This window comes from Ixodes scapularis, unplaced genomic scaffold (genome assembly GCF_016920785.2).
Source record: "Ixodes scapularis isolate PalLabHiFi unplaced genomic scaffold, ASM1692078v2 PGA_scaffold6__148_contigs__length_123643588, whole genome shotgun sequence".
In the NCBI taxonomy this organism is placed as follows: Eukaryota; Metazoa; Arthropoda; class Arachnida; order Ixodida; family Ixodidae; genus Ixodes; species Ixodes scapularis.
The window spans coordinates 6,532,157-6,544,272 of record NW_024609881.1 but is presented as its reverse complement, the minus strand read 5'-3'; the positions used below and the strand labels follow the sequence as shown (position 1 = coordinate 6,544,272).

Sequence of the window (12,116 nt, the reverse complement as noted above, 5' to 3'; positions counted from 1 at the left end):
ATCCGCCAGATCAGATTGGCCAGATCACGGTCAGCAGTCGGGCACTCTGGGGCTGCTTTCCAATCTTACTCGAATGGGTCCGCTGTTCCGGCGGATCAAGTCGCGTGACGAGACAGATACAGCAGTGCTGGACGCGGGTAGGTTCTCGAACTTAACGGGTACGAGACCTTCACCGGAAGTAAACTGCCATACACTTTTCTGCACCGGTGAAGGATGTGGAAGTAAATCGAACGCGACTTTATTTCACACCAGGGTGAAGGTCTCGTACCCGTTGCATTCGAAAACGTACCCGCGTCCAGCATTGCTGCATCTGTCTCGTCAAGTGACCTGATTCGCCGGAAAAAGTCGGATCCATTCGAGTACGAATGGAACGTAGCCCCAGAGTGCCCGTCTCATGACCGTGATCTGACCAATCTGATCTGGCCCACCTCTGGGCGCAGCCATCGTAACGTCACGTGATCACTAATGTGGCAAACAGGCAAGATGGCGGCAACCGGGGGGATGCCATTTCCGCTGCAGGCAGTGGGTTTCGGTTTACCGCTCTAAGGTAAGACTCAAGCTCGTTGGTTTGCCTGCATGTTCTTCACAGAGCTGCCGTGCCCACTGGTAGGTCGTTGGTCCGTCTTCGGCTTTATAGCTGCTGGTTCTGTCGATGTCGATGACGTCGGTGCACTGGCTGCGATGACCACCAGGTGTAGATGTGGGACGGCGTTGGATGATGACGGTGCAAAGATCGGAGCAGCCACCCAATCAGCAGAAACCACCGGGCCGGAAAAAGACTTCGGCCGCAGCAGCACAAACTGCATAAAGAATAGAAGCGGGTTGAGCCGCATGTTCTTGACAGAGCTGCCGTGCCCACTGGTAGGTTGTTGGTCCGTCTTCGGCTTTATAGCTGCTGGTTCCGTCGATGTTGATGACGTCGGTGCACTGGCTGCGATGACCACCAGGTGTAGATGTGGGACGGCGTTGGATGATGACGGTGCGAAGATCGGAGCAGCCACCGAATCAGCAGAAACCACCGGGCCGGAAAAAGACTTCGGCCGCAGCAGCACAAACTGAATGAAGAGTAGAAGCGGATTTAGCCGCATGTTCTTGACAGAGCTGCCGTGCCCACTTTCGGCCGGAGTCCAGCCGAAACGCCGAAACTTGGTTATTAACCGAAGTTATATAACTTTTTTAATTTTTTTTTTTTTAACTAGGTTATTAGCCGAGGTGGTTGTGGTAGATGGATAGGGGGAGTCGAATCACGGATTGCGCTTTCTGAGGAACCACCTAGGGGCGCTGAAATATTTAGTTGTTTTAAAATATCGTTCTTGTTTTTTTCCTCTGAAAGAACAGTGCTGTAAACCTTACGTAACATAGTCTGCTCATCGGCACCTCCCCTAAGTACCGTGCCTATCTGCTATGTTAGTGGTTTTCAACCACTGACGTTTCGCGGACCCCTTCGGGATCGGCGGAGATGATGGATGACCCCGTTCGTGGGGAGGTGAAGGGAAGGCTATACGCTAATTATGATTAGAACTTAATAAATTAATTTAACTAGATGCTAGTGTGACGTAGACTTCTCTCATGGACATACGCACTAGAAAACACACACAAAAAAAATTAAAACGTTTCTTCTCCATCTCAAAAAAAAAAAGGAGTTTCTATTGCCGGGCTTGACTGATGAGGCAGGGCTTGCGGACCCCTAGAATGCCTCCGGGGACCCCAAAGGGTCCGCGGACCCCCATTTTTGAACCACTGTGCTATGTTAATCGCATTATTCTGTAATAACCTATTATCAGTGCTCTAGGGGTTACCGAAAACAGGTAACGAAATACCTTACTCGTTACTTCCAAATAAAAGTAACGCGTAACCGAACTACGTTACCTCAATATAAAAGGAACGCGTGACCGTTACCGATCAAAAGTAACGCACGTTACTTCTGAGTTACTTTTTTTTATTTTTAATAACACGTATTACTGTTTTCTCGGTACAGGAATGTATAAGCGCCATATTTCAAGAACTATCATCTTCATACGGAAACTGATCATAATTACTGTATCTTTTTTACCGTTTCACCTCGTTACTTCTTCCAAAAACTTTGAAAAGTACACTTGAATTGTTTTCGTGTTTTTAGGCGCCACGAAAAAAACACGAAGAAAAACACCAAAGCTCAAAACTTTCCATGGCTCGGTACCTAAAAACCCGAACAAATTGAAGTGTAATTCTTTAAGTCTTTGAAAGAAGAAGTAACGAGTAACGTACATAACTACGCCACACATCACTTGAAATAACTAACGTCGATACGTTACCCGTCACTGTTTTGAAGAAGTAATGAACACATTATTACGTTACCGAAAAAAGTTACCCGTTACCTGCAGCGCCGCTACTGTAACGCATTACCGCCAACACTGCCTGTTACTGGTACGTGTGGTTCTACGTCGCGTTTATTAACATTTTCAATTAAAGAAAAATTAGGAATTGTGTGAAATGCGGAAGCGAGTGCCTCCATTTTTGGAGCACCACTTCGCGCAAGAAAGGTGCGTCGTCCGTACACACCTCTATTCGCCACTCAGTGACCTGAATTTTTGAAGCTCAAAACCAGAACAGCTTTACCGATGAATCGGTTGATATCAGACGTCCTACCAGCGTCATTCATTCGCGCAGTCGTACCCTGGAATTAGAAGAGGTTCGCGGTGCCACCACCGACGTTCGGCTACCGGAGGACATCGAAAAAGTGGACCACCTCTGGCTGTCCTTCCCAGAGTCTGGTGGCGCAGACAGCCTCGAAGAACTCAAGGAGGTCAACCGCTTCGTGGCCGATTACGAATTTACCGCAGACAAGGACAGGGTAGGTTCCAAGCTTTGGATATATGACTACCTAGCAAAAACCAGACGCTTCTGTTTAAAAACGCCGCACTTCCACGAATTGCTATACGGAGGGCAAGTTCCTCTGTTTCTTTCGCAGGGGTTGTGGTGACGTCAGAAAGAAGGCGAGCTCTGATTGGCTCTGATGGGAAGGATAGTGGGTAGACGTCGAAAGAAGCTGCCTTGAGGTCTACCCACTGTCCTTCAATCGAAGCCAATCAAAGCTCGTAGTTTTGAAGTCACCACAGCCCGTGCAAAAGAAGCAGACGAACTTGCTCTCTGCATACTCCGTTCCACAACAGGTCCGACCGCAGACAACGCTATGGGGAGAACAAGTCGTCAGTGCTTCTTGCGCAAGAGTTGCGGTGACGTTGGGAAGACGCCCTGCTCTGATTGGCTCTGATTCAAGGATTGTGAGTTGACCTAAAAGTAAGCTGCCTTGAGGTCTACCCACTATCCTTCATTCAGGGCCAATCAGAGCTCGGCGTTCTGACGTCACCACAACCCCGGCAAAAGGAGAAGATGAACTTGCGCTACGCATATGAAACGATAGAGCTAATACCACCATGTCAAAAGTGTGACGTCACGACACTCGTCGTTTTTGTCTGCTTTCTATCACCGGCTAACCCATCACGCAGAGTAAATGCGCCGTAATATTTTTTTTCTGTGCTTGATTGGTGCTGTTTGATTGGCTCTATCAAATCGTGGCTGCGACTGGACTTAATGAAAAACCATCCTAAAGGATTTACAGAATGTAGTCTCAAAACGGCAGGTCAGGAATTTTAGAATATTCTCTTTGCTTCGTAATCTCCTTCGCGTATCACTTAGGTCTTTGAAGCTTGTTCTTTCTACAGAGTTATGTAACTCACAACAGAATAGTCCGGAGGAAAAAGAGGTCACAAGTAGGATATTCGATTCTGGATCCGGGTCTAAGTGAAGATCAAAATACCTCGAGCCAATTCGACCAGTTTACGAATAAAAGATCAGGCTCGTGGCGGAAAAAAAAATGTTACTTTGCCTAGACTATCGCGAGTATCTAAAAGCCACGCCTATTTTTTTTTTCGAGCACATGTGATGAGTTATGTATTGAAAAGTTAGTGTCTTCCAGACCTCTTTGGAAGAGTGTACAAAAAGGAAGCGGCTCGAATGATCCATCTTCAATCTTATAGATGGCGAGATGTATGCAGACGCAGCTGTGCAGCGTCCCTTGTAGGCAGCTTTGAGAAACAGATCCATTCCAGCTTTCAGGATAGCAATCGATTAACTGCTCTTCGACTGCCGCAGTGTGTTCTAACTTCTGGGCAGTCGACTGAATCAGTCAATCCTTGGAGCATACATATCCCGCATAGGGTGGCTTTCTGAAGAAATGAGGCCCTACGAGTTCGGCCTCGGCCCTGTTCCTACCTAAACTTGAACGCCGTCAACCCCCTCTTATATCCGTAGGGCTAAAATTTGACGTCATCTACTGAAGGCCAGCGCGGGTCACATATTGAACACAAAACTGACTTAGAACTCCTATCCACTCCGTGTCCTGCGTTGACATTCATTAAATGGCGAAGGAAATACCCCGCTACGGCTTCCTACATGCGGTCAGCAACAGCTTTAGAGACGCGGGGCGTGGAGAGATCTGAACACCCTAGTGTCGCGTTGCAGCCAATGAGATTGCAATATTTTCTGATAACAAAGCCGAGAAACCAACCACGAGGCAGGATCAGTGACCATAAGAAGTTACACCCTGCGTTCATTAAGCTCTCGGAGACTAAAGCTGATGCGGATCGCGCGATCTTCCTTGTGCCGTCATCCACGTGACCATCCATGTAACGTGCTTTCTTTAATCACGCGGGCGGCCAGGACTGGCCCGCAAAAGAGCTGCGAGTTATGACATCTATAGAGAGAAAGCATGTGTATAATCATTCCCGTTTGTTTCGTTTCAAGTTCATCGCTGCTCTCAACTACCTTGTTTCGATCGAGTACGGAGATGGCGACATCAGAGACGTCGACAGCAAGGAAATCGGAAACAACTTCTTGGCCTTGCACAGCTCCTTTGCCGCCATGCCCTTTGAAGATGTCGCACAGATGTATGACCAAACCGTGGCCAACGCACCCGAAGCAAGCAAGAGCGACGTTAGGTGCGCTCATTTCGTATAAAGACTCCAGAAGACTCGGGGAAAAAATATAACATAAAGCGTAAGATATACGACCACCCGATGGATCGGTTCATGTTCTTTTGGGTCTTCCTGAAAAACTTAGTTTCTTAATCGAAGCTCTGTCTTTCCTAAAATTGCTTCCTCTAAGGGGTAACCCATGAAGAGTGGGGCTCAAAATTTCAATGCAGTCATACGAGCGTCTATAATACGTATCGTCCGAACAAACAACACAGTAAGTCTGTGTGAGCAAGCTCTTTTCGTTTAAACGTGGCCCGGCTGTACAAACGCACGCGCTGCTGAAGGACCAATTAAAACCAACCATTTGGGGATGGATACTTTGGTCTTGTATATGTCCACGTGAGATGGAATATGTTAGGAATAAACTGTGAATTTTCATAAAGAACTTCTAGGCCTCAGAGAGGCCGCCGACAGCGTGGCATGTGAGCTTGTTTGTGAAACTTTGGCCGCTGAAATGAGCTCTCATCCAGAAGAATAAATTTTTTCAAGTTCATCCTACTGTCTTATATTAAATTTGGAGAAAGAGTAACATGTAAGACGATGAAGACACAACCACATATTTTAATCTCGACCCGCACAAACGCGCTCTTCGTCCATTAATAGTCTTCTATTACCTGCGTGTTTTGTCGTGGTTCTTGTGTATCTGTAGTTCAAAAGCATTTACTAATATGTGTTATTAAACTGATTGCTCCTAAACAGTATTGCATTGAGATGGGCGTATTTATCATGTGCCTGTGTCATTGAATCTGTCCTTGGGCAATTCAGGAGGTTGTTCCTGGACCTGCTGTCAGCTACAGGAGGAAACCCTCATGCGGCGTTTGGAATGCAACTGATCAAGGAAAACAAACTCTCGGACGATGAGTCTGAACACTTTCTCTCCAAGTTGGCCCTCCACCTCAAAGAGAACAGCCCTGCCCTTCTGACCGAACTCGCCGTACGTTTTGTTCTTTTTTTACGCGTTAATATAGAGCGTTAACAGTAATCATTCTTGACAGTGGCAACTCATGATCGCTAGAACGTTTTTTTTGTTAAGGTTTATAGCACTATATATTATGACGACTTGTATTCCTGCGATCAAGATAGGGGAGGCATTTTGACTTTTGTGTCATCTCGGTGTGCAACTGTATATTTTACTGCCTGAGTAAAATATAATGTCGGATGAATTGCTCTTTCCCGCGTCCCTTTAACTTTAATGCTGACATAAAGACACCAATTACCCACGAAAATTTTAGTCTTTGTCCGTTACACAGAAAAAAAAACTCCGTGAATGACTTGCTTGCTCGACGCGGAAAAACCGCAAGTTCAAGGTTTAGGTTTAGCTCAAGGTCCGGGATTGGATCTTGAACCAAACAAAATCAATATCAAGGTTTTATTTTGACTTGGGAAATGATTCAGGATTGGAGAAATATTTGTCAAATTTCCTCTAGCTTTGTGTTTCATTGTGTGTGTGTGTGTTTTTGTGTGTTTGTGTGTATTCATGTGGGGGGGTTTGTCGTCTTGTGTTTGATTTTTAAAACTTTCGTCGGTTCTCTTGCCGGTCTTGCAGAGTGTATGTGAGCATGTGAAGCCGCGCCGTCATGTGTGGGTAAACTGCCAACTCGCTCTGAGCAGCCTCGCAGGCCAAAAGGGCTGCGTTCGCGCCAAGATCAACAAAGAACATGACAATGGATTCTGCAAGCCCTCTTTGGTTTCGCACTTCTTTAACGTGAGTGTTCTAAAGGAGATCATGATTTGGTTCTTCTCGGTGTTTTTTTATCACCTGCTCAATATCCGACTATATTTGGAACAGAATCTTCTTTTTTTCTTGCAGTATCTCCTTCTACCAATTTATTCCTTGTCCTTAACTCGCACAGATAATTTTTAAATCAATAATTCTAAGCGCCCCTTTTATCGTGCATAATTTTCCTAGTAAAACCTTGTCATCTACAAACGAATTAAAATAAATTTAAAATCACCCTCCTTTCCATTTTTTCTTTCTCCCCCCTCTGTGGAAACACCCGCATTCTGATGCACAGGGGAAACAGCGCACCCGCAAGATAGTTACTTAAGTCCACGCGCACGAATGGAAGACACATTTACGCAGCGCTGCGTAAGTGTGTCTTTGTTATGTGTTCGTGGACTTTGGTAACTGTTTTGTGTGTGCGCTGTTCCCCCTGTACATCGTGAGCAAGCAACTCGCCCGAACCTCTGTTTTGACCTGCATTCTCCGCTGGTAAAGTTTACAAATATATTTTTGTTTTACTGAATTTTTAAATGTAGTGAAATTAAGTGAGAACATATGGTTACATTAGGAGTGTCTACAACCAAAATATGGGAGAGTAAAGCAAGCATAGTGCATGCATGTACTGTACGGCCCTTACGTGTGTGTATGAAAGGCATTTAAAACGCTGAGTTAATTCCGTATTTTAGTTTTTCTTTTTTTTTTCAGAACCAGCACAGTTTAAACGAAGTGGTATTGCAGTTTATTAACTTGGTTATGAATTGAAAAACTTCATATCTGGTTGTAACACGTTTTGAAGCTATTTGATCCCTCAACCTTCACTTGTGGTGACTGAAATAGCCAAACGGGACCGAGACTATCCACCCTGCCACACATGTTTTCATTTGCCCTCAGAAAATAAAGAACCAGGGGAACAAAGCAATACTCAGTTCCCGCGGGCCTCTTTCTAGTAATACCTATATTTAATATAGACGTCACCAGATTGTTATGCTTTATACCAAATGTGTTCCTGCAAATGCAGCGATATGTAGAATCGTTTTTTCTTTTATTTTATACCTTGACATTACCAATTCGATTTGACACAACACAAACTGACTGCAAGGGGAAGACGACCGTCACTTGAGGCGCGTACAATACCGTGCCCTTTCAAACCATATCAAAACAATACGAAATATATAAAATTGCATTAAATCATCTTAGAATGTTTCACACATAATGATATCATGTCATATCACGCCATACCGTACCAATGTTTCATTTCCTGATAAGTGTGTGATGTATGTAGGTTAAAGACACCAGGTTTTCAGTCATATCACACTGGCCAAATTGGTCATCTACAACGGAATCACCAGACTCACATAAAACCGTCCGATTCCCCGACGTCGAAATATTCACGCTATTTTATAAAGCTGATTAGAATTTTGTAAGTTTCTGCAATTTATTATTTTTACATAAAAACGTCAAACGGCGAAAGGTCAAACTTCGATCGACTTATAAAATTGCGATAATTCTCCCCTCTGTGACTCAACCGTTTTAATTTTGTTTGAAATACCTGTGCCAAGTTATTTCAGAGAAATGACGTCGCTTCGCGCAACACAATTTTCGTGAGAAGAGAAGCTTTTGCACATTTCTCTAGGGCGTTTCCAGATAACACCGAACAACCGGTGACCATTTTTAATTTTGATGGAAGAAAACTATTTTGCTGGTTCAATGCCCAGAAAAATAAAACCAATGCATGTTCCTAAAAAAACTTGCCTGCAAAAAAAAAGAAAGAAATTGTGAGCACCTTTTTAGTCACGTGCGCGTTTTGCGTATCGCGCGATGTTGGTATTTCGGGCGGCTTCCCCCCTAAAAAACTGTTCTGGCTACGAGTCTCGAAATATTTACATACAAATTAGGCACAAGAGGGATTGACAAAATGTATTGATCACCGAATTTTAGGGTGGTTATTTTAAGAAACAAAATCGCAAACATGGCACATTGCGCAATTACGCTATGGGTTAAAGGGGCGGTGCAACGACATTCAATTAGAATGTTTTTCTCTTTACACGAGCTTACTGGAACTATTGGAACTCAAGGGTACTCGCTTGCAACGTCACTGACCAAGAAACTCCTTTGTTGCGCGGTAATTTCGAGGACAAAACCGAGCGTTTTCATTCAATCTCTCTTTCGCAAAACCTGATGACGTAGCTCGGCGGTAGCAGTACCGCCCAGTGACGATATTTAAATGCGGCTCATAGATTGGACCCGAGCATTGCGTGGGCACTCGATGTGGGCTCGTGATAATTTAGAGCTCGTGAAGCATTCGGGTAGTGTCCTGTGCCCAATCGCTGCAATGGTCACAACAGCCAAACCATAACAATGTCTGGAACGCAGCGCGTGTCCTGTGCCTTGCCAACCCCAGCGCATGGCTATGATTAACATTGGCAGCATATAATCGGCTCCAGATCACGTGGCCGCTTGTTCTGGCTATGAGCTGAGGGGGTGAACTCTTCTCGTTTTTCTTTATCTTTTTCTAAGACTTCGATTGCGTGTGGTGAAAAACGAACGCGTGTTTCATAGGTCATAACGTCAGGGATCCGTTCTAAGCGGTATTTGCGCAAAATACTAAAATCGTTGCATCGCCCCTTTAATGTTTTTTTTTCGTATTTGTTAAAGTTAAGGTCTTCAAACTATGCCAGTGTGTTTCCCGGTATACAGTTAATCTTTGCGTGAAATATTGCTGTTCTGGTTAGTGAGAGAAATTTACAAGAATTGCTCACACTGGGGCATTTAGCTAAATATGCATTATTTTGAAAATCATTTGAAAATAAGGCCATCTTTAATATTCCTTAAACACTCCGAAATGAACGTTTATAATATGTACTAACAAAATCTGCAAAAACATAATGCAATATTCGTGTGGCTTTGAAGTTATATAACGAAAAATATGGCGAGATTGGCGCTAACGCGGTTGACATAAATGGGGCGTGCACATATCCGTTCTTCGCAATTTCATTATTATTAAAAAGCGTAAAAAATTACGGAGTGGTCAGGAAAAGACAAATTTGACAGCACAGCGGGGGACGGTAGTTTTGAAGAGAAAATCTTTAATACATATCCGTACAACCGACCCAAAAATGCCCATGGGCAGGAGTGATCAAGAGGCGCCATCTTATAACATGCTCCGCGGTGCCTGTTTCAACAGCCGGCGTGTAGCGTTTTCGTCTACGCGACGTAAAAGAAGCAACCGGAGCGACTTTGCAAACAAATCAGCCTACCTTGGTGGTAGCTTGACATATGAGATAGGACGCGGCAAAACCTGAACTTGCACCGCCTGTAAGCGCCTATAAATCCGCCGCCGTAAAAAAAAAAAAAAAAAGAAAAAAAAAGAATGTTAAACACAGGGTAAAAGATGCTGCAAAAACCAAAACAAAAAGGAATTGCGATTGAATGAGATTGTCTGTAAATTAATTTACATGACAATGGTTTGGAGAATCATGAAATTCAATTTGGGTATGCTCATGTGACCTACGTAAGTGATGGTGCGGCAAGCCACTTTAAGAAAAAGTACCAACTACACGAGCTGCAAAGCAACAAGTACACGTCAGCGAAGTGTCTTTTATCTGCAACTGGACACGGCAAGAGTGCCTGTGATTGAGTCGGGGGTCGTGTCAAGCACCAGGCAACGTTGTACACCCTCCGACTGCCCACCAAGTCGGTGATCAAGCCGGCGTCAGAGATGGTTGCCCCACTGAACACTAAACTGCCGAAGGTGAAACTAATCCACCTCCCGAAAGCTGACGTCACAGCGTTTAGAGGCATGAAAGCAACGAAGTGTAACTCTGTTTCTGTTGTGCGTGGAATTCAGTCCTCTCACTTGTGGCAGTGTACGTGGTCCCACATTTCGCAACCACATCTGTATTAGCAAGACAGTAGACGCAGAAAAGATATATCTTTGAAAGTAAAGTCTCCAATGGCAGCGAAAAGCAGATAGCGGTCGCGAGCTTGCGGTGCCACTGAGAAGAAACGAACAGTGATCGCTACAGGCAAAACGGGGGAAAAAAAAATTTCTCCTCGGAGTGCCAGCAGAGCGCCGTGACCGACTCAGGCCAGCATCCGGCAGAAAGAATGCACGCGAAAAGCGCCGAATGTGCGTACAGGATCTTGACTTATTGAACTCGTTTGAGTTGTACCACTTTAATCATGTGTTCTTTCTTATTACTATTTAGACCTGGTCGTCAGCAACCCAGCCTCCCAACGAAGGATAGGCTCCGAAATTCACTAATTCGAGAAATCTGTATTTAAATTGTGACTTGTGCTTCAAACTCACCTGTAATCTTTTGTATAAATTCTCATTTTTCACGAACTCCTATCACAGTGCTTTCTCTTCACAGACTTCCTACATCTGTCGACTCCTTCCTTGCCTTTGCTTGAAATCGGCAACGTCTTATCTTTCTCTACTCCAGTTACGGCAATTCTGTAAATTAAACGCTAAAAAAAACACACAAAAAAACACAATGTTTTAATTATTTTTGAAAGGCCTGATAGGAGAGATTATGAGCCTTGATATGTGAAAATTAGAAGAAAAATTAGGATGGCCTTCATTTTAAACTGATTTTCCTATTGCGAAATCGGTAGCCTGTCTACATTTCAGTATTCTTTTAGAAAGGTTATCGTTTATGGAACGTGGCGTCACGAGGGTAACGTGTTGACGTTATTCTCGTGACCCTCATGGGGGACACCCTCACGAAGGTAACCCTCATGAGGGTTACCTTCACGGGGGTAGCCCTCACGAGGTTTACCCTCACGAGGGTTAGCCTTACGAGGGTGACCCCCGTGAAAGTTTCTCTCGTGAGGGTATCCCCCGTGAGAGTAACCCTCGTGAGGGTAACTCTGAGGGGTTGAGGGTAAGCCGCACGAGGGTTACTCTCACGGGAGTGACCCTCGTGACGTCACGAGTGACGTCACACGTCTCAATGTAACACGCGGTTATGCCGACGCCGCTCAACCCGTAAATGAGCGGCTAAGAACTGCGCTCTAAAAGGACAATCAAGAAGTGTGAAGGGTTTATTCAAGCTCTAATAGCATTCAGAGGACGGGAACGCAGTTTGTTACTAATGCACAGTTTGTTACTAATGCAGTACGTGTTCTTCGTTTCAAAATTCTATGCTTCGTTCTTGTTGTCTGTTTGGATCGTTTAATTCGGCATATATTAGCATCTGTTTGGTGTTTTAATTGTCAAATTGATTCACTCTGCGTGCTTCATAGCACACAGAGTAAATGCGTGCCCTATTATTGCACACTTTTAGAAAAAAAAGGGTATGGATAGTCCTCCCTCCCTAGGCGGAGGAACGGTCTTGTAACCTATGTTCCTTTAGAAAAAGAGAAACTTTCGTTCC

At 44.5% G+C, this 12,116-nt stretch overlaps 1 protein-coding gene across 1 annotated transcript in view; it reads left to right on the top strand.

The window, feature by feature from the left end:
* LOC8041793 (vitellogenin-4-like) overlaps nt 1–12,116 on the top strand; it is a 100,732-nt gene that overhangs the window by 21,468 nt on the left and 67,148 nt on the right. Inside the window, exons 7-10 of the mRNA XM_040220580.1 lie at nt 2,650–2,833; nt 4,786–4,979; nt 5,781–5,949; nt 6,562–6,720. Of these exons, the coding sequence (XP_040076514.1) occupies nt 2,650–2,833; nt 4,786–4,979; nt 5,781–5,949; nt 6,562–6,720 (706 nt within the window). The remainder of the gene's footprint in view (nt 1–2,649; nt 2,834–4,785; nt 4,980–5,780; nt 5,950–6,561; nt 6,721–12,116) is intronic.